The 27,650-nt window shown below is 38.6% G+C and overlaps 1 protein-coding gene across 1 annotated transcript in view; it reads left to right on the top strand.

Annotated features, from left to right (window-relative positions):
- The first annotated feature begins 5,234 nt into the window (after positions 1-5,234).
- The window catches only part of CASD1 (CAS1 domain containing 1), a 46,191-nt gene continuing 23,775 nt past the window's right edge, over positions 5,235-27,650 (top strand). The window contains exons 1-5 of the mRNA XM_028525335.2: positions 5,235-5,601; positions 13,094-13,190; positions 13,739-13,859; positions 21,875-21,919; positions 23,333-23,395. Of these exons, the coding sequence (XP_028381136.1) occupies positions 5,469-5,601; positions 13,094-13,190; positions 13,739-13,859; positions 21,875-21,919; positions 23,333-23,395 (459 nt within the window). The 5' untranslated portion in view covers positions 5,235-5,468. The remainder of the gene's footprint in view (positions 5,602-13,093; positions 13,191-13,738; positions 13,860-21,874; positions 21,920-23,332; positions 23,396-27,650) is intronic.

Below are 27,650 nucleotides of genomic sequence, written 5' to 3'. Positions count from 1 at the left end.
TCTCTCTTTTGGTTCTTTTTGGCTGGTCAAATACATCATCAGGAAGCAGATTTAATATCACGCACACGTGGACCTCACATGCATGAGAGAGTCAGACGTAGAAAGGGGGACTGAGGTATGTAATAAAACATCCGGACCGGGGGACGAGGTAAGGTGCCTTTGGGGCCTCAAACGGTCATAGCAAGATGATAAGAAAAACAGACCTTTGGTACAAAGAAGTTTTCCATGCTGTACAGATGAGTCAAAAGAAGTTATCTCTGGTAATCTCTTATGGCCAAGGTCTCTAATTTAAATTCTTCTAGGGCTGGGGACAGAAGTTTCTCTGAAGCCTGAAACCAAAATTGCCTTTAGCTCAAAATAATCTGCATACCAGTGAGGTACATCTTAGGGTGGCTCCTCTAGACTGCACGTACATGCTCATAAAACTTTTTTTTTTTTTTTTGGTCTCAAAGACAGATCTTCAATTTGTACTTGGATTAATTTTGATGGCTTCATGTAAGTAGTAACTCTTATCTCAAAGCTCCATAAACTTACAGCAAAAGCCACAGTTTACAATGAGTAGATGTAAATTCTTATTTCAAATAATTTGATAATTTCAAAATTTGTTTCTGGTTTCTTGCAGATTCAGGTTGTCTACATAGGCATATGGAGACAACTTGACATTCTATATATGTCAGGTGTGATATATAACCTGTGTCTATATATTATATATGTATCTGATACATCCACATACTTTTTTAAAACCAAGTAATATAGCTGATGAGGAGCTTGTATTTAGAGGAAAATTCTGTTCTGTATATTCTTCATATTAGGTAGGTTTTGCATAATTAGAATCCTCTTCAATTCACATTCCCTGTAGGGATTTTTAAAGTCACTCTCCATTTTGTGAGTTTAAGTGAAAGTAGATAATACAATCTGTGAATTCGTTTGAGAGGCTCATAGGCACGACATGCTGTCCCCTTGGGACTCCCTTCCAAGTGCACTTGACATGACTCTCCATAAAGACCGGATCTGAGTACCAGGGGAGGTCCTTATATTAAATACTAATGAAGCTTTATTTTATTGTACTCAGGAATGTTGAAATAACTTCCTAAGCCCAAGATGAAGCTGCTCCTTCCCCAGGGTGCCACATCAGCAAACCAAAATTTAGGTAACTTTTCTATCCCTATAAATACTCCACTGAATCAGAATGCAGTACATTCAGTCAGTCCATCCCCAAATGCCAAGTCAACTCTGGGCTCTATATTCATTTCCTTGTTTCTTCTTATCCCAGAGAAGGTTGGGTATGTGGCCTCAGCCAACTAAGTATTTTCCATTTTTCTTTTCCTTAGTCTTTATATTCTATAAAAGCTTCTTGCCTTCACCCTATTTTGCTGTTGTCTGAAAAGTGACACTAACTTTATTTTCTTTAATCACTTTTAACAGGAATTAACTGTAAATAGAGGTTTTAGTGCTTGGTTCTGACTACCCAATGCCTCATCTTGTGAACGCACCCCATCCCCATTGAAAACCATTCTTTAAATAATGCAGAGGGAAAGAGATACGTCAAAGATCAGCAGGAATGGCTTGAAGGACAGTGGTGTCAATGAACTAAATGGTAAACATAACAGCATGAATGGGTTTGGAAGGAAAATGAAACGTTTCCAACACACTGAGTCTGAGGTACCATGAGACACTCAGTGAAGCTGTCCCTGACATGTGTAAAAGAGTTCTGGAGCAGATGAGAGGATTCCAGGTTCCATACTTGGAGCCAGGGTGATAACTGAGGCCGACTTGTAATGCAGGCCTCCCAAGCAGAAAAGCAGGCAAGAGAAGTCTGGAAATCACTTTCATATAGGGGGGCTGAAAAAGCAAGATGACTCTTCTTAGAGATTTGTGGGAAAGGAAATAAGAGAACCAGAAAGATGTGGTAGCATGGAAGCCATAAAGAGAAGACTGTAAGAAAGCAAGTATTTCAACCATGCTGCACTGTCAGGAAAGGTAAAGCTAAGATAAAGACATTGGATTTGGTAATTTAGGTTGTGGTTGACATTTGAAAGAGTGGTTTAAAAAAGTAATAGGAGTAGCAGTCAGTTCTCAAGTGTTTAAAGAACCAATAAGTAGTCAAAAGAATGAGAACAATAATCATAGACTGCTAATGAACAAACTAACAAGGAAAATGGGGACAGACTCATAGATGAAGAACAAGATGACAGCTGTGGGGTGGGGAAGGTTAGGGAGTGGAGGGATTGAACAAAGAGGAAAAAGGACTTACGGACATGGACAACAGTGTGGTGATTGCAGTGGGGAGGGGGGCATAAGGGGACTAAATGGTAATGGGAAAAAATGCAATAAAGACTAAATTTAAAAAGAAGCTTGATGTTTAAGGAAGAAGGGAATTAGTGAATTAAGGAAAATGCTTTATAATAAGTAGGAAGCATTTGAGCTTCTCCGGGGCAAACAGTGAAGAGGGATAAATTGAAGGCAGAAACAAAGAAGGAAGCTTATGAGACCAAGTTCTCATATGCAATGGTACTGACACAATCAAGGGCACAGATAACAGAGATAGCTTTGGGGAGGGGGAACTACAATTAATAATACTGTACTGCATGTTTCAAAGTTGCTAAGAGAGTAGATTTCAAAAGTTCTACTCACAAGAAAAAAATTGTAACTGTGTGTTATGATAAATGCATTAACTATATTAACTAGGCTTATGGTGGTGATCATTTTGCAATACATACAAATATCAAATAATTACATTGTACATTTGAAACTAATGTTATGTCAATCATACTTGATTAAACAAAATCACATTGGTATAAAGAGTAATAAGTGAACACAGTGGAGCATGAACATCAAACTGTTAAAAAAAAAGGAAATAAAAGAAACTACTGGTAATGTTTAGGGGAAAAAAACAAACCTGTGCTCCTCTTATCACACCGACTGCTCCGTTTCAGTCTCCTTTTCCTGTCCTGTTTATCCTCGTGGCTTCCTGTGGTACAACGGGAAATAAATATTTGGTTTAAGTAAAGAGAAGGGGGTAAAATATGTTTTTTTAATAATGCACATTGAGAAGATAGGTTGAAAGAGGTCCTCTTTTTATCACACCTTTGAGAGGTGAGGTAACCCACTGAGCATCAGTAAACGTTCTGCAGGGTTTAGTGGTAGGCAAATAAACTCGGAGTCACTAACTAGTTTTTAGCATCATCCAGATCCTAGCTAAAGAAAGTTCCGTCTGGTCAAAAAGGAAGTCAAGACAACTTTTGAGCCAGAACCCAGCAAGATGAGTTAAATGGATAAAGTCAGGCAAGAAAATTTGACTTGCCCAAGGCAACAGCAAGGGGATGAGAGGAGACAACACATCTGCAAGTTATTTAGAAGGGAAAACCGGAGTGGAGCAAGTCAGCACAGCCAGGTCGACACTCCTCTTTCCACACACTTGTCTGAGAAGGAAAGAGAGATGGAGAGGTAAACCACAGAAAAACACAGTCCATGGATGTGTTTCACTCAAAAGAGCAAAAGGAGTGGTGGGAAGCAAACAGCCAGGAGAGAGGGAGAGTTTAAAAAAGACAGAACGCTGATGGGCATAGGGATAACAGATGGAATCATGGACACCCCAAGAAAGGAGGACAGGAAGAGATTCAGAGCTGAGGCAGGGATCAGCTTTAAGCTACAGTGGAAAAAGGAAGAGGTCCACAAGCTATTTACAGTATTTCATAAACCTTTTTGTAAATCGCAATTAAATAGTCAAGTTTCTTTACTTTTGGCAAGCATTAAATCAACTCTGCAGGTTAATACAACGGTTATTGCACACTGGTCAGAAATTTTAATTTGCTGTTGATGACATCCTAGGATGTGATTGGCAGACCATATATTGTTAGCAGTGTTATCCGATACCTACAATATCTGATTTAATTCTTCCAGCATGTGATCATTTTTGGATTAGGAGAGTGACAGCCAAAAATAAGCGAGCATTTCCAGGGAACAGTGCCTACTATTTGTACACTTATTTAACTTTATTGCTTATTAGCATTACACCTCTGACAGTGATATATGTGATTTCATTTAAGCGACAAAATCTTTCAAGATATGGGTTCCTGGATGAAAACATAATAAAAAAAGTCCTTGGATGAAAGGAATTGGGATGACAAGATCTCCATTGTCCCTTCATATCTAACATTCTATAATTTTCAGAGGGGCCTGTAAACACAAGCTCAGGAATGGCTAAATGGGAATGTTGTAAAGAATACTTGAAAACACCCAGCTAACCAATGACTCATGCTAAACAAGGCAAGAAGAAAGGAAGGCAACGTCAACAACCATTCCTAGGTATATACCTGGAAGGCAATACAGGCCAAGGCCAAAAATAAGAAAATAAAATAGGATAAAAGAAGGGTGAAGTGTAGAAAACAAGCGTTTAATAGGGCAAAGTAGCGCTCACTTTATTGATAACTGCAAAGTGTGAACCCACTTGAGGAGTGGGAATGGTTGTTATGAGCACACTTTACATTTGGCACACCCACCTAGCCAACCTTTGTGTAAAATAGAGTGAGGGTTCTTTTCTCACCAACACCCACACTAAGCTAGGCTCATTCTGTACCTTGTTGTATCTTCTGTACCTCATCCCGTACTTGGATGTATCTTCTCCCACTGGAACTGGGCAAACTGAGGCCTTTTAAAAAAAGTTACAAGAGAAATGGGCCAAGGTGGTGAATTGAGAGCTAATGCTATATGCGTAGCTACTTCTTATGCGTAGCCTCAATACTACAAGGCGTCGTGTGGCAGCCACATGGGCCAGACAGCCAGAAAATAAGCACCGGTAACAGCGGGGTGGCCTTGGCTCCCCGCTGGGCAGGTTCCAGGGTTAGAAAGGTCAGGAAAGTGTGTTGGAGGTTAGGAGGAAGTGGCATGATGTGTACTTTTCTTATGGAACTGTACTTTTATTGCCCCAACCTGGGCTCAGGTAAAAGCCAATAAGCTAGGAGAAAGTTCCAGGACTCGTATTCCGGTGCGGTTGGACCCCCGGTCCCCTCTCCTCTTGCCCTATGTCTGTGCCGCCACCGCTACGGCTACCGCCCGCCGGCGCCCCTGACCCGGTGACCCTAGAAGGCCATCTGGGGCCCGTGACCCCGGAGCCCCGGGCATCCGGAGCCCCCTCGCAGGCGCAGCCGCTATTAAGGCAGGAGGCTAAAGGGGAGGAGGAGGAAGGGGAGGAGACAGGCGTCCAGGGCGCCTCGGGAACCGGCACGGCGGAGCAGCGGCGGCGGGGCTGGGGGGAGGCCGCCCAGGCGGCTGGGGCCGAGGAGGGACAGGCGGAGGTCGGGGACGCCGCGGCGGCGGGGTCAGGCTCCTCGGTGGGAGGCGCGGGTGGCGGCCGCGGAGACTGGCGGCGGCTCCTCGCCTGGCTGCGGCGGCGGCAGCCCCAGTGCTGCCCCTGTGCGGCGCCCCTTCCCCGCTCCGCCGCGCACTGTTGTCATGGAGGAACCAAGATGGCGGCTCTGGCCTACAACCTGGGCAAGCGGGAGATCAACCACTACTTCAGCGTGAGAAGCGCCAAGGTGCTGGCGCTGGTGGCCGTGCTGCTGCTCGCAGTGTGCCACCTCGCCTCCCGCCGCTACCGAGGTGAGCGGGCCCTCCCCCCGGGCCCGGCTAGGGGAGGAGGCGACGCGGCGGCGGGAGGCCGCCCCCTCGCCCAACACCCGCCCACGCTCAGGCGGCCGCCCGCCCGCCCCCGCGCCCGGCCCGCGGGGGAGGCGGTGCCCCCACGTTCCCCCAGGTGTCCCTTTCCGCGGGCCAGGCGGGCTCGGCCGAGGCAGCGGACCCCAGTGTGGGGCGCGACAAGACGAGGCCCCGTGGTTCCGGGCCCCCCAGCCGCCTGCGCTGGGGTCGGGGCCGCCTACCCGGGCCTGGCCCCAGGGGCTGCCGGGGTCCCGGCTCCAGCGTGAGCGGGGCGCAGGGAGCCGCGCCAGGCCGGGGGCTCGCGGGCAGGTGGACCGGCGGCTTCGCGGCCAGCCGGGGGCGTGTGCAGGCAAAGGCCTCCTGCACGGGGACACTTCCAAATATAGTGGGGTCGCCGTTTTTCCGTGATAGGGGTCCGGCTCCTGGCTTTTGTTCGGTCTGGTCTCTGTCCTGCAACAGCGGGGCCAACCTGTTGTTGGACAGCAGCAAGGGCCGCCCTCATTTTCCTTTGCCACCGGAGACAACAGCTGGCAAAAAATGCCCTTGGCCAAATAGAGGAGGTGTCACCCAGACTTTGTGATTCAGAAATGTTTAAAGGGTTCTGGTTGCACACTTTTTACAAAGTAAAGGCACTGGGGCAGATCCCTGAAAAGAAGTTAGTAGTTGACAGTAACCCAGGTGGGCAATGGAAGCAAGTTGGAAGCAGTTTGAAAGGAGGCCTGTGCTGTTGGTTCTGAGATTAGTGTAAAGGGGAAATGGAAAGGACCTCCTTATTTGACAACGAATTACCTTTCAGTGATCAAGGAATATTTACTTATCCTTGTTGGTTGATTTGTTTAAAAATTTGTAAAAATGCTCCTAGGAGAGAGACGGACAGGCTGAGGGAGATTAATAATGATAGGATCTTTTCTTTTTTGGCGCTTAGTATTATGGAAACCATTGTCAGGACCATTCTTGGTGACTGTGAGATTGGTCAAGATGGAATGTAATGGGCAGGTGGGCATTTAACGCTATTGCCATTTAAGTAACTTCACACCCACTTTGGCAAAGTATCCAGTAAACTGGATTCTGGAATCTGAGCTGTCTTCTCATCCCAGGAAATCTTTCAAATGTAGAACATTTTGATCAGTTTTGCTATTTTGTTTTCTCCAATGTTTGAGGATTAAAAATATCTTACTGTAGTATCATACTGGATGAATAGCTTTTTGTATAAACAAACTAAATCGATTTTAAAAATAAAATTTTTATACCCTTTTGGCCCTTTTCCTCCAGCCTCCTGTAAGATCACAGCCGTATGACTTGGGAGGGCTCTGGTTCATCCGCAGTTGCTGTAACAGATCCTATGCAAAATAAAACTAGCAATGTTGATGTATTCATTTGTGATAACTTTGAAGATTTTCTAACAACTATTAATCATATGCTAGTTGGGTATAAGATGACAGTAATTGAACTCAGTTTTTTGTAACTTTGGTGCCTTATTCTTAAAGGTAAACATGTAGTCTTTCTCCTTCCACACCCTCTCCTCGTCTTTAATTGTGCTTTTACATCAGATAAGTGTGGATACTAATGACTATATTTAGATTATTTCATCTTTTCAAGATCTGTCATCAGCAAGGAAAACAGAATGTCAGATGGAACTTTATGAGTCAGTGTAGCAATCTGGGGTTGTTTGTAAAGCCTCCTCCAGAATCTAGTCATCAGCTTCCCTAGGTGTTTCAGTTCCTTGAGTGTGAAGCAGAACACCTGGTGTGTGTACTTGCCCAGACTGAATGTCAAGAACTTGAGCCAGAGACTGGGAAAAATAATCTTCCCAGGAACTTTTTAGCCATCCTTATGCTTTGGCAGTGTCAAATTCAGATGCAAAGCCCTTTGTACAAAGATAAACTGTACACTTAAACAACAATATCACATCTTTAGACTAAAAAAGGACTTATATTAGCTATAGAGGTTTAGTCTGTATATTAAAAATATCAAAAGTATGACAAAAAATGGCAAAAACACATATCTATCAACAATTGAATCTGAAAAACAAACTAAGCAAAAAAAATCAGAGACAGAATCACGAATAAGAAGAACATTTTGATTGTTGCCAGATGGGAGTGGGGAGAAGGAGAATTGGTGAATGGGTGAGGGGATTAAGAGGTACCAATAGGTAGTTACAAATTAGCCATGGGGATGTAAAGTACACATAGGAGGTATAATAGCCAAAGAATTTAGACACCTGACCCTTGGAGGTGAACAGTAGAAGGAGTGCTGAGGGAGTAGGGCATTGCTGGGTGGAGGGGGTAAAGGGGGAAAAACTTGGACAACTATAATAGCATAATCAATAAAATATAATAAAAAATTAAATAAAAATAAAATCTCCAATGTGTGGACATCAGTATGCATAGGCAAGGAAGAGTGAATGCAGTAGAATTCACATACTCAGTATCTTGCTTTCTTTGCAAACAACAGCAAGTAAAAGAATTATATACAGCAGAAAGTAAAGCTTGGCAAACACTACATACTAACATTGAACGCTTACTATATGCCAGCTACTATTCCAATGGTTTTCTATTTTAATTCATTTTGTATTTATAACCATTCTGTGAGGTAGATATACTTTACCATATTTAGTCCTCCTCCCGGCCTGTTTAGAGCACTTCTGTAATCAAGATGAGCTTTTAAATCTTTGATTGAATGTCAAAGTTTAATGGATAACATTTTTTCCTACTGCTACATAAAATAATGATGTGTCTTATAATCAATGCTCTTAGATTCTTCGAATTACAGTGTTATTTACATTTTAAAGATGAGTCATGAGGGTAAATTGCTTAAGGATGTAAATTAGTCTGACTGAGGTAGGATTTAGAACTCTGTTCGCCGCAAGCCATTCTGTTACAGTCTGGTGTGCCTTTCTCAGAGCTTCTCACCTGGTGGCGAAGTATACGGAAGATGGAATGGGAAAGCACATTCCAGAAGGACACGGATGAAACCATTCGGAAACACTAATTCACCCTCACAGTACCGGCCAAGAGTTTTCCTGTTCTTTTTCCAGTAAAGTGACTTTTTAAAAGTTACACATGTAGAACTTCCAAATCTAACCACCTTACTTTTTGTCACCTGTTTTTCTTTTTTCTTCTTCCTAAACTCCAGTCTCACAGTCTAAATATGTTCTGCCCTTTTACATACCTCACAGATATTTTATTTCTGTGCCTGCAGTGGTCTTTCTCTCCTGCAGAGAAAGTACAGGTTTTGCCTTCAAGGTCTGGTTCAAATGTCACCACCACAGAAGTAGGAATTGGGAATTCAGTGTTTTCACAGCAATTACTACATACTTATCACATTATATTGTAATAATTTGTATCTGTCTTCACACAAAACCCTTGCGTTTCCAAGGGTATTATGTTTATCTTTAAATTATCAAAGCTTAACACACAGAGCTTAAATTCATAAATAATTGTTGTATAAATAGGTTTTTAAAGTCTTTATTTCCTTCTGTTTTTCCTCCTTGCATTTGGTAATTTTTGCTTTTAATTGAATTTCATGTTCTAATAGTATGTTCTCATCTCAAATTTAGAAAGTAGGTTTTTGTTGCATTATTATTTTCACATAATTGAATGGTGTTTTAAAATAATTAAGCTTTTAACTACATTTAAAATATTTTTATCAGCCTCTAAAATGACTGAATCACAAAATGTCCATTAATATTATGGTTACAACTTGAAAACATTATGTCTTTGACAAAAGGCCAGTATCTATTGCCTTGAGGGTAGTTCCCATACAGATATATTTCAGTTTTTTAATTGATAATGTTAACTTGCTTTAATTTTGCATTAAACTTTGCATTTTAACTTGCTTTAAAGCATTTAAAATAAAGCATTAATAATGCTTTAATTTTGTTGAAATGTTACTCCTTCCTATCACTAGACATATTAAATGCAAATGTTACATATTGCATATTTTGGAGAAAAGTAAGTTCAAGGCTTCAGGAATTAAAGTGAGAAAAAGTAGCTCTAGGTCTCTTAGACTTTCCTTTGATAGAAAAATGCAATGTATGTGACACTGCTTGTAATGAGGCATGCCTAGCTTGTCTAAAGAAAAATGTAAATGGTCACTTTTCAGCACAGACTGAAGTATAACTTGTTGAGTTTTAGGCAAACAAAATATACTACAGATCATATTGTAAACTTTATGACCTAGAATTTTCATGGTTGGTAGAAAGGAACAGGCAGCTTTGGTAGGATGACTCATCCAAATGTGCAGCATTCTATCTGAAAACAGAGGCTACCCTGTAGCACAACAGATGTTTTCTTCAGTTGCATACTTTTCAGCTGTTTAAAAACTTGTTGTTTTACTTATTTTGCTTGCTTTGGGTATCTTTCTATGATAGAAATATCATGCCTTAAAACCTGAGACTTCAGATTGGCAAAAGAGAGTGCTTTTGCTTAAGATAACAATGAAGAGGAAGACAGCCATTCATCAGATAATCTTACTATTGGATATAGTGAAGTAGATGATTCTGTACTTCTAGTTGCCCTGTGTGTGTGTGTGTGTGTGTGTGTGTGTGTGTTCACAGCCTGATTTATCTGAGCACTCGGCACCTTTCATCTCACGCTGGTTGTATTCAAGTACCTATCAAAATTATATGAGGCAATTGAAAATAATGACTGGTTTTGTTGTTGTGTTCTTTTGTTTGGGATTTTTTCTGGGTAAATTTTGAAAGGAAAATAACATGCCAGTGTATATTACATATAGTTAGTATACGTAATAAAAATATGACACATTAACTTATTTAACATCTAGATTTGTGCTTATTGATTTGATCCAAAAAAAATATTTTCCCAGCAAAGGAGAGCTTCTGGAGTATGGAATTTTGTGGAGTTTTCTTTTCTAGACAAGGTTACTTTATTTTACTGACAAATATAAAATGCCAGTCTCTTCTTTTCAATTGTCTAGTTAATAATTCTTTTACCCTTCTAACAATTCTTTATACTAGATTTTATCTATTAAAACAGCTGGTATAGTTCCTGGCTTCTGACAGGACCCTAGCTGATGTACAGAAACTGTTAAGTTCAGATACAGGACTATAAAAAAACCTTTGTATCATAAAATATCTTAAGAGTCATCATCAACTACCATTCATTAGCAAATTAAGAATTTCTTCCCTGGAAAAAGTATAGCCTCAAAATCCTGTGTTTGCAGTGCTTATTTGTTAGTGACAACTTCAAATCTGTTTTGCTGTGGGGTTTTTCTAATATGGGTTCATTAGATTAGAGATGTTGCTTTCTACCCACTGAGCTACTGAAAAACAATCTGTGAGTAGTAGGAGAAAGGACTTTGTTTTTTTTTTAAGATGCTGCTGTGGTACATCCTCTACAGAAAATCTTATTGATAACCCATATAGACAGTTAACAAATGACATAATCCCACACACTGAATGTTGATCAAGGTGTGTTTCAGTTTGGACTTACATTATAGACAAAAATCAGCCTTGGCTGGTGTGGCTCAGTGGGTTGAGGGCTGACCTGTGAACCAAAGGCTCACCAGTTCGATTCCCAGTCGGGTCACATGCCTGGGTTGTGGGTCAGGTCCCCAGTAGGGGGTGCATGAGAGGCAGCCTCACATTAATGTTTTTTCTTCCTCTCTTTTTTTCTCCCTTTACCCTCTCTCTAAAAATAAATAAAATCTTTTTTTTAAAGAGAGAAAAAAACTTTACAGAATTAATACCCAATTATTTGCAACTTCTTATAACTTTTTATTTAATAGACCTATTTAAAGAGGTAGAAATGCTATAAATATAGACTTTTCATTCTAATTTTAAACTTTCAGTGTAATTTTAGTAATAGGATTTTGCTGCATTGCCATTATAAAAGAATGCAGCAGGAGTGCTGTCTTTAGGAAAATAACTTAATTATGTGATCCTATAGTTCTTTCTTTACTCTTCCTTGATTGTTTATGTAGCTTAAATTTGTTTTTTGGTTTTTTGGAACTAGAACTAGTTTTTAATAATTGTAAAGAATTAAGAACTGATTATTTATAGTTTCCTTAGCAAAATGTTATTAAAAAATCTTTGAAATACAGAAAACCTACACAGATTACATATATAATTGCAAAAATTTAATAATTGATACTCAGCTTTTCTTATCCAGTTTCCCACTAGTATAATAATGCAATATTGTTATTTTTCCCTCTTGTTCTGTTTTAGAATTTCTGACACTAAAGTAACAGTACTTTCACTCTTTATACATACCTGTCTTCCATTTGTATTGCCTTTCATCTCTGTATGTTGACTAGACAGATAGCTGGATTGAAAAAAAAAAATGTGTTCTACTTTAAATACCTTTAGGTCTTTCCTATCTCCGGTCTGAGTGATTCGGTGAAATTCTTGTTCTGTGATATTCTTCTCATCAGACTCCCTATCCTGACCTTAGCTATTTGTAAAGCAAATAGAGTATGCTGTTGACTGTAAGAATTCAAGATTAAATTAAACAATACATATCTTTTATTATAACCCTATGGCTAATCTAAACATCTTATTTTTCCCTCATCCATTTGCCGTATTTGAACTTTTTAAATGCCTCCACCCCCCTTTTTAACTCCGTGAAGCCATTTAAGATAATGTACAGTTAAACGGCCAAAGGAGGAAGGGTGACTACCTGTCCCAGGTGTGGAACTTTCCATGGAAAACTGACTGTCTCCACCAGATTGAGAGGAGTCGGTTGGTCATCCTCCAGGAAGGAAAGAGAAATCAAGAGAAGTAGAGAGGCTGATTATTAATAACTATGAAATCTGCAATTTGTTACTGGCACTATTATGTATATCTTTGGCCACCTTAACATCATTTTAAGTCTTTGTAATATTCTAAAAGAATGAAATTTCATTAAGCTTTTTAAGAGATTATTGAATAAGTCCTTTTCTCTGTTCACACATTTACAGAATGGGGTAACATGCTCACAAGGAAGTTGTGAAATTCAGGGAGTAGATTTATAAAATATTTCAGTATTAACTGGGTTTCCAAATATGCTAATGCGCTATGTATTATAATACTTGAGTAGGAAGAAGTCATTTTCAAAGTCTTCTCTTTTATCCCTTAAGCTTTTCTTTCCCAGCTAGAAGTAGGAATGGTAATTGTAAAGGCTCGTTTGTGATTGAGATGATATCCCCAGAAAGAAAACCTGAAGCAGAAAGAACTGCCAAGGCAGTGAATGTAGCATTTAGAGGCTAGGGAGTCGGTCTCTTGTAGTGTGAAGTATGTGTTATTAGTGGCTCTTATCCTCCTGAATAGTAATGTATTGATATTTACATTTCTCATGGATGAGTAATAGGCACCTAGAAGATAGAGTGAAGAATAAAGACTTTGTACTTTCTCTCCTCAAAGAGCTTACATGGGGTCAGATAACCAACATACAAAGATTTAACTTTTTTGTAATGCTGTTGTGTTTAACTATTACAGGTAATGATTCGTGTGAATACCTTCTTTCAAGTGGCAGATTTCTTGGAGAGAAAGTTTGGCAACCTCATAGTTGTATGATGCATAAATACAAAATCAGGTAAGGTTTCTCCATTTTGTTGTTTGTTTTTTCCCCTGTGATGGGTGGTAATATCCAGTGGAACACGGCTGGTGAAACAAAGAAAGCACTCCATGGTACTTCTGTGTATGGTGGTAGAGAACTGTGGAAGGAGGATAGGGGTGGAGTTGAGTTCAAATGAAGGTTCCTGCCCAGGAGCATTCAGAGACAGCTCCGGTTTCATCTCAGGTGAAAAATAAATAGGCCCATGGCAAAAGGCCTTGAATGAAGGACTCTTGCTTTGGGACTTGGATAGCTCATAGACTTATTCTGAAATAATGGATATAAAGCACCTGATATGGTTAGAGTACATCTTAAAGACTTGCTAAATGGGAGCTGTTGGGAGTTAACTAAGGTTGGTTGATCACACAGGAGCCAGTAGGTTAAACAAACATGGCCACCTATTTTTAAAGCAACGTAGTTACTATGTATATAATCATCCTGTACTACTTTCTTCACAAACTGTGTGCTTTGAAATGCCAATATGCTGCTTTTATTTACTTTAATTAATGTTTCTTTGTTGATTTCAGTGAAGCAAAGAACTGTCTTGTAGATAAACATATTGCATTTATTGGAGATTCCAGAATTCGTCAGTTATTTTATTCATTTGTAAAAATAATTAATCCTCAGTTCAAAGAAGAAGGAAATAAGGTAAAATTTTTCTGTTCTTTTCACTAAGGCATTGTTTTAGAAGTTAGCCAGCTGAATAGTTTTAGGAGGAATGTGCATCCTCACATTAAGGCAAGGCACTATAGGAGTTTCACTTTGGTTTGGGAGAGGTACAGGGAAAGGGACGATTTGCTACAGTAGGAAACAGAAGAAGGAGTGGGTATTGGAGAGCCTTTTATTAACTTGTTTTTTTTTTAGTATTCAGAAATAGTAAATTCTTTTCATGGAAAAACTTCTAAAAATTTCTTAGAAAGAAAATATCCTTATCCTCCTTTTAATGTTTGCCATATATCTTTTGTCCCTTTAAAAAATATATAATGGTAATCTTTTAGCATGTACAATTTTATGTCTTATTTCTCCACTACTTATCATAACTCACCATATTATTAAATAATCAGTGTAAGTATTTTCACAATGCCAACATATTATTGAGTGGATATAATATAATCTTATATAATCTTCCCTTTTCTTAACTTTTTGAAGTTTCCTATTTATTCACTTTGCAGTTTTTAAAAAGACATTTTAAATTACATCTTTGTTTGAAAACTTTGCTTTTTAAATTATTTCCTTAGGATGGAATCTCTACCATGTAAATATTAGGTGTTTAAATATATAAAAACTTTAAAAATTATTATATCATTAAAATATTTCTAAGTAATGTATGTCAAGGCCGCATTTCCTGCAGCCTTACTGGCACTGGCCAATCATGCTACAAAATAGAAACAACAATGTAACTACAAATCTATGCTCTTTTTATAAAATATTTCCTATTTTAAAAATATACCTTTCTTCAGTATAGTCATTCTTCTGGGAGAAAAAAAAGTAACCAGAAGATTGTGTGCGCGCGCACGTGTGTGTGTGTGTGTGTGTGTGTGTCTTTGAAAACTAACAAGTATGATCATCTATATGTTTGTTAATAGTTAATTTTTTGTGAACTATCATATTCTTCTGTTTATCCATTTTTAAGTGATCCAAATTTCGAACCCCTGTCTTCAACTGTGTATGATTGGCAGTGGGCAATGGCAAGGAGAGAAAAGTGAAATACAAGAAAGTTCAGAATTATAGGGGAACTATCTTGTTTTATCTAATTTATGATGAGAATCTGCCTGTACACATTCAATTTGCCCTGTGGTAAGGAGTTGAAAAGTCAGGGATTTCACAACTAGGACTTCACGCAGAGCTTGACGCAGAGTAGCTTGACACAGAGTGATGATGGGAGTGGATACTGGATTTTTAGGAACCATTTCTTGTGAGAAGAGCCCTTAGGCTCTTGGAGGTTTTGTTCACCAGGGAGGACTAATAAAGATTTTAAATCTGAATAATGGAAAATTATAAAGTCCACTTTTTATTTTATTTTTATCACAATTATCAAGCAAGATACATTTAAATTTATATGCATTTTAACAAGAGACAAAGACAGTTTGTCACAGTCTTAGTTATTGAGGAACTATTTAGTTCATACTGGTAGTGGAGCATTTGCTAGATTGTATTTTACTTAGTTCTCTTGTCTCTGAACAACTTGAGGACAGAGTTTGTTGTTATTATTATTATTTGCATTCTTGTGCCTAGCACAGTCTGGCATATTGTAAAAGCTGCTGCTGCTGCTGCCACTGATGATGATGATGATTTAGCCTTGGTATGGGTTTGTTTGGGTAGAATAGAAGTTTTGAAGGTAATTCTTTGTTTGAATATGTTTCTTTTCTGTGTTGAGGGAAAAATGTTTTAAAAGAAACTTTGGAGCAGGACTTTTTTCAAATGATATTTTATGGAAGACTAATTCTGTGAGAGGCTCTGGTCAAATAAGTTTGGGCAGAGCTGGATATTATATCCCTTTCTTAGATGTTTTTAATTTAGGTTAGGATATTAAAAACTGGAGAAGCCTTGCAGTAAAGAAGCTGTTTGTGTTGCTTCCAGCTGGCGGGCAAGCTAGATACTCTGGGGCCCCTTCTGCCTCAAACCAGCTAAATCCTAGATTAAAAAAATACTTGGTAATGTATTTCTAGACTTCGAGTAAATGGAAGACACTCCCCAAAAAGGAACCACTATGAGGCAAAAGCAGATATGGGAACAGTAACAGTGGGCACACAGTAGGTACTCAGGGTGCCCTGAAGACAGACGCCAATAGCTGCAACGGCCACTATACAGAGAACTAAGCTTTGGGCCGGCGTGCTTCTCAGTAGTAGTACTGGAAGCCAGAGGACAGTACTGTCTTTAACATTCTGCGGGAAAATAAGTTTCAGCCTAGAATTGTATACCTAGGATACAAATTTCTCTGTTCTTGAAATATAGAACATTTTCAGATAAATAAAAACTATAAGGGTTTTTCTAAAGATTTTTCTGAAGGGTAAACATCAGGGAAGAGGGAAATCATTCTGAAAAACTGGTTCTGAAGTATAAGAAACAGTTGTTAAAGAAAATATTAAACGTCTATGTAAATCTAAACAAATAATGCCTGTATAAAATAATAATGTCTTTCTATGCTTTATTAAAAGAAGGTACTAAAGAACTATCCAATAATATTCACATGAAAGTCAGAAGGAAATTATCACAGGTATGATAATTTATCTATCAGACAAGTACTAAAGAAAAATAAGTCTTTAATATAAGACAAAGTAAATTTTAAGGGATGAAGCATTATCAGAGATACAGGTGGTTTTTAATGATGAAAAGTTCAAAACACTATGATTTGAAACTTACAGACATTTAATAAATTAGTCTTAAAATGTATAAGGAAAAAATTAATATGATTACAATGAGAAGTTGACAAATTCTCCAGCATAGTGGGTTAACTGCCCACTGTTCATGAAAATAATCATAGAAAAAATAAGTAAAGTTAGTGAACATATAGGAGACTACTAATAGGCTGATTTTGTAAGCTTATAGCTCAATACTTAAATAATATACTGAAAATTCAGAGAATATATTTTTTCAAAGTACACATAGACCCTTTCTTGACCGTCTATTGGGCCATTAAAAAAGTTCCAAAGATTTCAAAGAACTGGTACCACTGTTTCTCTACTAGTTAAGTTCCTCTATTCTAACTTACTCCTATAAAATTTCTAGAAGTCTACAGTAAATGGTGAATGTTAGACACATTTTTATTACATTCAGAAGACAAGAATGCCCATTATTGCTGCTTATATTCAACATCATATTAGAGGTTCTTAGCCAAGGAAAGATAATTTGAAGATGTAAGCATTGGAAAGAAATAAACTCAGATGATATCAGGATATCATCTGATATAATTACCTATATAGAAATCTCTAAAGAATCTACAGGAAATTTATTAAATATAGTAAAATTTTTAATAAGAGATGATTATAAGATGAGCATACAAAAATTATAGTAACTCAATAAAACTGTTAATTAATTGCATATCAACATGACAGAAATACAGAGTTCAAAAATATTATTTAAAATATACCATATGTAATAGTAACAAAAACCATGTAGTATATAGGAATGAGATGTAGCAAATGTGAAAGATCTGTATGCAGGAAAAAATCAAATTTTATTCAAAGATAACTTAAAATGATATAATTAAATGGAAGATATATGCTGTATTCTGGAATGGGTAGATTCAATATTGTAAAGATGTCAGTTATTCCCAAATTGATCTATAGGTGCAACATAATTAAAATCCTAGTAGAATTTGTTGTGGAACTTTACTTGTTGATTATCAGTTCTACATGGAAGGGCAGTGGACAAAGAATAACCACAACAGAGCTGAAGAACAGGGTAGAAAGGACTTGTTCTCCAGTACTAAGACTAATTTTAACTCTGTATTAATACATTGTGGTGTTGGTAGGGCTAAACAGAGACACCAGTGGAACAGAATGGAGAGCTCTAAAATAGACACCTGCATGATAGACTTAATAAGTAACAGATATGCTGAAACTTTGAAACCTTTAGAAAACAAATGTAAGAGAATATCTTCATTACCTCAAGTAGGGAAAAGTTTCTTATGTAAGAAGCAAAAGTATTAACCATAAAATACAAGATAGATAAATTTACATATTTAAGATTAAGAGTATCTGTTCATCAGAAGATACCTTAAAGAAAAAAGACTAGCTATAAACTGGGAAAAGATATTTATAATATGTGTATTCGAGAGATGTAAGGAGCCACAAATTAATAAAAAAAGATGACCCAACAGAAAACAAAGGGGAAAGGTATGACCACACATTTCACAGAGGAGGAAAACATAAATCCCAGTGTCCACCTGAAAGATACTTAACCAAGGAAATGAAAATCAAGACCATAATGAGGGTACATTTTTTTTTTGTGCAGATTTTAGTTTATTTCTAGGGAGGGGAAGGGAGGGAGAAAAAGAGGGAGAGAAACATCAGTGCGTGGTTGCCTGTCATGCACCCTGCACCAGGAACCCAGCCCACAACCCAGGCATGTACCCTGACCAGGAATTGAACCGGCGACACTTTGGTTCACAGGCTGGCACTCAGTCCACTGAGCCACACCAGCCAGGGTGTGAGATACCATTTCACACCTACTTTTGTGGCAGAAATTAAATTTGACAAGGCCAAAGAATATGAAGTCTGAGGAGATGTATTAGAGAGTCTGTGTCTCATAAACTGTTGATGAGAATCTAAATTGTTACAAACACTTCAGAAAATAATTGTCTTATCATGTGAGGATGAACATTTGTATAGTCCATGAATCTGTAGAACAGCGATTTGGAACCAGTACACTGCAAGAATGTTTAAAACGTGCGATACCTGACTACTTAGTCAGGGGCACTGACCTCTTTTCCCTTAGACTGTCAAATACAAAAAATTACACCAGCCAACACAACAATAGCCCTCTGGTGTGAATGAATCAAAATTCACCTATTTTTGTCAGATCACCTATACGTCACCTATACATCAGCAAAAGACGTATTTGTTGGTGTGTGTACACCAACATTAGTAACAACTTTATGTGTTCCATGAGTTGAAAAAGGTTGAAAATCACTGCTTTAGAACTATTGGGAGGGAAACTCTACATTTGTATTAAGAGACATATAAATGAAGGTAACTGTCAGTGCCAATTATAATCTGGATTTGGTGTATCATAGTAACTGACTGAGACTTTACAAAAGTAATTGATATATTTGATGTATATTTGAGGGGGAGCTCCATCCAGCAGAGCTCTCCCAGCCGCTGTGGATGAAAATAAATCTACCAAGACATGATCTGCATGGGGAGGAAAGGCCAGCCAGTCTCAGAGGAGAAAGGCCTTGAGTTTCTTTCTCAATGGGCTTCTATTGGGTTTAGTTCACATAGGAATACAGGGTGTATATGTGAAGCTCTTCAATCATTGTCAGGCAGTAGTGATCAAGGAATAGATAACATTCAAAGAACTATAAGGGCTTATTCTGAGTCAGGGTCAGATAGAGTGACACCAAAGGACCATAAAACTTTGGGATACAAATTCATTTTATGCTTGGACCCTTATGTAAATTGAGGGCATTCTTAGCAAAGCAGTGTTCACAGGATTTTATGCATTCTTTTGTAGGCCTGATCATCCCTGGGAACTGCCCTGTTCCAGCACAAAGCCACACACCCCTCTGGCTTTGTTTTAGTCTTAAGTCAGGTGGGGGAAGTAAGGCAGCCAAGAGATTAGGAGACTTCTTACAGACAGAGTGAAAACTCAGGCTATGACAAAGCCAAAGGGTGAGGGTGCATAACCCCTTTTCTATAGTCCTCCCCTGATGGCCCCTTTGTGACTGTGTCTGTCTTAGGTTATTCCTTCCTTGAGGAATCTTTCCCATCATTGACTATCCAGCCATCCTCCAGGGGCCAAGCAGGGTGAAGTAAAGGGGGCAGAGGTTGCCTCCCTGCCAGGAGGATAAGTTTTGTCTCCTTAGTGGCTTATGGTCCCAAGGTCTTTTTACTCAGTCTTAGCCATGAGGGAGTTACAGCTTCTGAAACCAGGCAGGGCAGTTCCCAACATATATTGATACAATAAATTGATGTATGTGTTTTTAAAGGCCAGGGAATGTTCTAGATTAAATGAGGCTAAAGAGACATGACAATTAAATGTAATAGCTGATTTTAATTGAGTTTTAGATTAAAGTATAAAAACTGGAAAGGACTTTGGGAGATTAGGGAATGGGAGATTAGGGAAATTTGAACATGGGCTGTATTTTAGATTAGATAATTTTATCAATGTCAAATTTTGTACGTGGGATTGTAGTATTACAGTTATGTAAGAGAAAGTCCATGTTCTTTGGACACATTATGCTTAAGTATTTAAGGGTGAAGTGTTAAATCTGCAATTTACTCTCATATGGTTCTGCAAAAGAGTGAACTGTGTGTGTGTGTGTGTGTGTACAGAGAGACATGAAGCTAGCGTGGAACAGGTTAGTTGGTAAAGGGTATTTGGAAGTTCATTATAATTTTGTCAACTTTGCCAACTTTGTGTAAGTTTGAAATTTTTCAAAATTGAAAGTTGGAGAGAACGTTAACACTAAACAATGTATTATTTAAGGAGCCACATACTGGTAACAAAACTATATAATAAAAAAGTAAATAAAATTCAAGGTAGCTGTTTCCTTTGGGTAAAGCAAGGAATTAAGAGGGAGTGGTCCACCCATGCCATTCAGTGTATTGGTGATGCTCTAATTTGTGCCATGGGTTCAAAGGATGTGTGTATTTTTACTGTGCTTTGTGACTGACACATGAATCATATTTGTCTGTACATATCAGATGTTATCTTAAAATAATAAAGGAAGAGAAGGGTGAGTTGAATTAATTGAACTGTACAAGAGGAGGAAAAAGAAAGTTCATGACATTATTTCTCTGAGGAGAGTTTTAAAAAGTCCAGGACGGGGTAGGAGGAGGAGAACGGAATGTCTACCTGCGTGATTCTGTCTGACCCACTATTTCCCACACTTTTTTGGCCAAGAAAGCTTTTTTTCATGTAACACACCTTAAAGTTTCATTGGAGTAATTGTCCCAGGAGTCCATCCAAAAAATGATGCTTGAGCAGGACTAACAAGAATTTTAAAAGTTAGCTTGTTAGTAAAAGCAAACCTTATTTCACATAGATATAAAAATAAATGCTATCTGTCTAGCTAAATTAATGAACACAGTTCGACCTTGGCTTTAGGAATTAGGAATTACATTCTATCCTCCACCCCACTCTAACTTTTTAACCCTGAAAGGACTTCTTTTTTTATATGAAACACTTGATTATAAGAAGTTGTCTCCAGATTTTAATTTTTTCTACAGCTAGACTATGTGCTGTCCTCAAAGTGAAACCCGTAATAACCTAGAGTCATATGCATTTATTCTGGTTCAGATAGGACGTGTACTTGGACATTGGTGAGAGTGGATTGGATGTTGCTGCAGCAACAAAACGCACAAGAATTTTAGCACAACAGACGATCATGTCTCACGCTGCACGTCCCAGGAGAGGCTTTGCTCCTTTGCTCCATGCAATCACTCAGGGATTCCTCTTGGGGGATTTTTATCCTCTTTTAGTTTTACCACTTGGAACACTTATCTTCCTCTGTCTCTGCATCAGGTGAAGCTAGAGACTCAACAGTTGCCCTGGGAAATCCAGCTGGGAAGCGACCCACGTTGCAGCTGGCCATGTTATGTTGGCTGGAACTAGTCGTGTTGTCCTGTCTAATTGAAAGGGACTCGGGAAATGGAGGGGAGCAGTTCGTCTCTGCCATAGATAATAGTACTGGGACTAAATTGGAATCATGGCAAGCTTGGCAAAAAGATCATTTATATAGGCATGTTCGTATATCTGTTTGTATTGGTAGTTGAGGTTTTATCTTTGAACTGTATCTTTGATGTGGAACAGCACACGTACACAAGTTAACTAGTGTCGCTTACTTTTTAGTGTTCTGAGCAGTTCTTTCCCTCTTCAGATTGACTATAGATAATTGAGATACGATGCATAAATAAACTGACAAAAGCAACTTAAGGGAGAACTATTTACATAAAATTTATACATTACTATTTCTGGTGTCTCCTTTTTTATGGCAGCACGAAAACATTCCTTTTGAAGATAAGATTGCATCAGTCAAAGTGGTAAGTTCATATAATAGTAAGCAAAATGTTATAATGTCAAAACTATATCCATTGTTCATTTATTTACAGAACAGCTAATGCTTTGTCTATATTAAATATACTTCAGTGTATTGAGAGTAGATAAGAATAGCAAAATAATTGAAAATTGTGTGTACTATTTTGTGTAATAAAATAAAAATTTTGGACTCTCGGGTATTTAATCCAGGAAAAAATAACCTAATAATTTGAAACCAGTATATGTGCAAGATTCATGTTTGTAAAAGAATATATATGAATTTTTTGAATTACTAGTCACAGTGACCTCTCCTAGATACTGAGAATACAGGGTGGACAACAAAACACCATCCTAGACCTAGTGGAGCTTGCAGATCATTATAGTTCTGTACATACAAATAAATGGGGGATAAGGGTGGCAAAAGGGAAAAAGTGGGGCATTAGGCATATTCAAGGCAATAAATGAAAAGTAGTTGTCCTCCTCGAGGAAGTGATGTTTTAACTGAGACCTCAAAGATTAGTAAGAGCTCAGTGGAAGGGTTTATGAGCCTTTTAGGCAGAAGGAACAGTTCGTGCAAAGTCCGGGAGAAAATGGACTGGCAGAGCATTCCAGGAGCTGCCTGGTAACTGAGAGGGTATGCAGAGCCAAGGCGGGGAGGCAGGAGAAGAGGCAGAATGTCTAGGCAGAGGGCAGATCCTACACCTTCTTAGCAACTTCAAGGACTTGAACTTATCCTGAGGGCACTTGAAATTCCTTGAATATTTAAGCAGGGATGTGGCAAGATCAGATTTTAGATTTTTAAAAGGTTACTCTGACTAAAATGTGGAAAATAGATTAGAAAAAAGCATAACAAGAAAACTGTTGTGAAACTCGCCAAATTGAGGTGGGAGAGGAAGAATGCACAGTCAAGGTGGTCTTGTTTGTTTGTTTCTTGAGTTTTGTTTTTTTTTTTTGGTAGCTAGAGATAGATTTAATAAGGAAATGAATTATGTAAGTTGTTCAGACCTTTTAAATATAGTGCATTTGGCTTTAGTTTTGAGCTGTCTTAATGGTAGATTTATTTTAATACAAGTTTTTAGTAATGCTTTTTTTTTTAGTTAGAATTTACTTTCAATATTATTTTCTCTTGGGTTCAGGTATACAATATAGTGATTAGAGTCATCTACTTTATAAAGTGTTCCCTCCAATAATTCCAGCACCCACCTGGCACCATAATTATTGACTATATTTCCTATCCCCACTACTATTTTGTAACTTAATCCCTTCGCCTCCTTTCCCCAGCCCCCTCCCCCCTCCTCTCCAACAACCAACAGGTGGTAGTGTACTTTTAAGTACTGTGTAGGAAATAAGTTAATGTTACTTTTGAATGGTGGATATAACAGTTTCTTTGATTTTTTCTTTTCTTGTATGTTTCTTAGGATTTTCTGTGGCATCCAGAAGTTAATGGTTCTATGAAACAGTGTATCAAAGTGTGGACTGAGGTCTGTATTTGAAAATAGAGGTCTTTCTGGTTTTGTACAACCAAATTTTAAAAGCTCATGAGCACTCATTGCCCCCCACCCCCCCTCAGCTATCCCTCTCTCCTGTACTTTATACAGCCTTCTTGATAGCAGCTGAGCTATGCTGGGTGGGTTTTCTCACTTTACTGAGAAGAGAAAGTATGTTGATACAGTATCTCCACTATCACCATTCCAACTCTAGGGCAATTATGCTCATACTATACTTCCCAGATTTAAAATTTTCTGTTACTGCCTGTAGTTCAGTTAACAGATTACCCAAGTAATCTTTCTATCACAGTACACATTTTTTGGAGTATTTTTCTACTTCCTCCTTCAAACTCATGCCCAAAAAGTTTGGGAAACTTTTGTTTTTTTTGATAGCCTAGTTTCTTCCCTTTTATCGTTACGTTTGTGACCCAGAAGTCAAGCCTAGTATATTTGACTCATAATGTTCAAAGATGAATTGCGTATAAAGACAAGCATGCTATTAAGGTCAGAAAACCCCTAAGTTCCTACAAGTCCAGTTTAGAATCTCCATGGTAGTCTTTATATAGCTCCTCATCAGTCCTTTCATTAAAACTGTATTCTATCCCTGGCTGGCGTAGCTCAGTGGATTGAGCGCGGACTGGGAACCAAAGTGTCCCAGGTTCGATTCCCAGCCAGGGTACATGCCTGGGTTGCAGGCCATAACCCCCAGCAGCCGCACATTGATGTTTCTCTCTCTCTCTGTCTGTCTCCCTCCCTTCCCTCTAAAAATAAATAAATAAAATCTTTAAAAAAAAAAACTGTATTCTTTCCCAGAGGGATTTGCATTTGGGATGGATAAAACAGTATTCAATTTTGTTGACCTTATTTTGCTTAATTACTTGTGCTGCAATGGTACTTTTATTTGCTTCTTTCCACAGTAAGTGTTTAGTATTGCAACCACTTCATACACAAAATAAGCTTTCACACAATCTGGTGGGAACTTAGTCAACATTTCTAATTTTGTTTCTTCGAGAAAATGTGTTTAAGTTTTCAAAAAACAAACATGCAGACAATTTCTAGAATTCAAGTTTCTGATAAATTAGAGTATCACATAATTGTGTTTTGTTTTTATTGGTAAGTTTTTAAATGTCCAGAGGTGTAGAATATTATGTGTGTATTTCAAATGACTTAAAAATGTTTCATATTTGTAGTCGACCTGACAGTATATTCATTAAAGTAGTAGAAATTCACAATCAACGAAACATCAGTGTAGTGTAATCTATAAGTTCTGCAAGTTTACAGAAAACCATTGTTTTTGAAAACCATTTTTTTATTAACCTGGAAATAGCATTACATTTCCAGATTTTCAGTTTTTATAATGTGCTAAAACTAGTTTTCGGAGCTTCAGATTCTGTTATAAAATCTCTTATGATTATGAGGAAAGGAAAGTTTCAACTTATTTAGGTAGATGGTCATGTAATTACCTAAGCTTTATTTATTGATTGGTTTTATTTCTTTAAAGACCATATATGTATTTACTTTTTACTATTTCCATAGTAAACTGCTAGATCCTAAGAATACAAAGATCCATATTTTTTTAATTTATGTACTATTTCTAGCTTTATGCTGGTTATTAGGAACGTGGCAGGGAATTAGCCTCACTCTTGGCCTTCAGAATTTGCAGTCTCTTGTGTAGAGACTAGACTGTCTGATGAATGACATGGTAAAATGAATGGTAACACCAGGTTAGTCACAAAGGATGAAGGAAAGCACCACAGACGGAGGCATCCAGGATGGGGTTGGTTAGAATCTAGGTGATGATCCAAGAAAGCTTTACAGAGGAGATAATATTTCCAGAAGAACTGTGGGTTACAAAGATAAAGTTATATGCCTTATAGAAGCTTATTGGCATAAAAACAAAGTTGAATTTAAACAACTCTACTTTCACCTAACAGATATTTATAAATCACCTGCAATATTTTAGGCACTAGGCTAGACAGTGTTGATTCCCCGGGTAACGTGATAGAATTCGTCTCCTCAAAGAGCTTCTAGATGAGCGCAAATATTGATAATTAAGGAAACAACGTGACAGGTGCCAAATAGGGGACTATAGGGTATAAGAGCATTGGAGAGGAAAAGCACTAAATGTAATTTTTTAAGATTTCAAAACTAATTTTCAGAAAAAGTGGTCCTAAAGGCAAGGGTCTGAAGTGAGAAGGGAGGGTTGTCCCAAGCGAAGGAAATAACATATGCAAAGATGAAGACAGAGTAGAGCCCATTCAGGGAATCGTCAGCAGTTTCAGTGTGGCTGGAGCTAGAATTTAAAGGGCTCCTTTATTTGTGTTTGGTTTTGGTTGTTAATATCAGGTGCTTCATTTTGGATGAGAGTTGATAAGAGATGAGTTAAGCAGATAATGATTATAACATCCTAAGCTTTATTTGGTGTGGTATAGATTTACTTTTTCCATTTTTGACTACTTCTAAATACTTCAACATGTATTTTCTAAAAATAAGGATATTGGATTAAATTTATTTTGAGGTTAGTGGATAACCATTGAAAGTTTTAAATGGGAATGGTGGAAAATTAACTGGTGAAGAAACCAGCAATTTCGATTTTTTAAAGGTTTATTTATTTATTTTCAGAGAGAGTGGGACAGAGGGAGAAAGAGAGGAAGAGAAACATCAATGTGCAAGAGATACATGGATCAGTTGCCTCTTGCATGCCCCCAGCCAGGGACTTGGCCTGAAACCCAGGTGTGTGCCCTGAAGGGGAATCGAACTGGCCACCTTTCAGTTTGCAGGCCAGCGCTCAATCCACTAAGCCACACCAGCTGGGGCAGCAATTTAGATTTCATTCTGTAGGTGAATGGTAGTCATTACGAAGTGTGAGCTGCTTGGTATGAACCGAGGTGGTATTTGAAGTTACTTGAATGGAAGAAATTGAATAGGCAGAGAATTTAGAAGGTAAAGACAGTTTAGAAATGGAACTATCCAAAAGATTCTGAGAAGGGGCAGTGAAAGGGGTAAGAGGAAAAGCGGGGAGAGAGTGACGGTCACATAACACAGGAAAGAGTTTTAAGAAGTGGATAGTCAGTGCTGTCACACTGTGACATGGACCCCGGGTCCTGGGACCCACAGCATTATGGATGAGACGAGACAAATTCATACGGACTACCAAGTCCTGTGGAGGAAAAGAGACGGTGCGGCTTCTCCCTCAAGAGGAGAAAAGGCTTCGGGGCACCTTGGCCACTCTCTCAAGAGGAGATTGCCTGGACCCTTGCCTTAACAGGCTCTTATTGGGTTCAGTTAGCACAGGAATACAGGGTATATACATAAAGCTCATCAATCATTCTCAGGCAGAAATGATTAAACAACAGAAAACAGTCAAAGAACTCTGAGGACTTATTCTGAGTCAGAGTCAGATAGCTAAAGGGCCATAAAACTTTGGGGAACAAACTCACTTCCTGCTTGGACCCTTGTCATGTAAATTGAGGGCATTAGCAAAGCAGATTCCATAGGATTTTATGCATTCTTTCATAGGCCTTATTGCCCTAGGGAACCCACCCTTTTCAGCACAGGGCCGCACCCACCTCCAGCATTGTTTCAGGCTTAAGTCAAGCAGGGGAAGTAAGGCAGCCAAGAGATTAGGAGACTTCTTGCAGACAGAATAAGGACTCAGGCTACGTCAAAGCCAAGGGGCGAGGGTCCATCACCCCCTTTTTCTGTAGCCCCCCAAGTCCTTCCCTGAGGGCCCCTTCACAACAATGCCTGTCTTAGGTCCTTCCTCTTTTGAGGAATCTTACCCATCATTGTCTAACCCGTCATCTGCCCCGGGGCCAAACAGGGTGGAGAGAAAGGGGGCAGAGGTGGTGCCCCTACAAGGAAGATAAACTTTGTCTCCTAATTGGCTGATGGTCCCAAGGTCCTTTACTCAGCCTTAGCCTCCAGGGATTACAGCTTCTGAAACCAGGCAGGGCAATTCCCCACAACACTGGGAGTGAGGAATCTAGCTGACAGGACTCGGCAGTCCAGAGTTCATCAGTGGGCTCTGAGAGCACTTTTAATGGGTGTTGAAGCCCCAAATCAAAACATGATAAATTGAGGCATAAATGAGAGAGAAAGAAATTGTCATAGTGAAGGCAGAATGTTCTTTCAAGTAATCTGTTGGTTAAGTGTGCAAAATAAAAGAGTCTGAGTGTGAGAAAAGGTTGAGAATATTTTTTGAAGAGAAAGATGAACTAACACTTGCAGATTAAGGGAAGGCAGAAGA

The sequence above is a fragment of the Phyllostomus discolor genome, chromosome 10 (assembly GCF_004126475.2).
Source record: "Phyllostomus discolor isolate MPI-MPIP mPhyDis1 chromosome 10, mPhyDis1.pri.v3, whole genome shotgun sequence".
In the NCBI taxonomy this organism is placed as follows: Eukaryota; Metazoa; Chordata; class Mammalia; order Chiroptera; family Phyllostomidae; genus Phyllostomus; species Phyllostomus discolor.
Note: the sequence above shows the minus strand (reverse complement) of the source record. Positions and strands in the feature narration are given on the sequence as shown.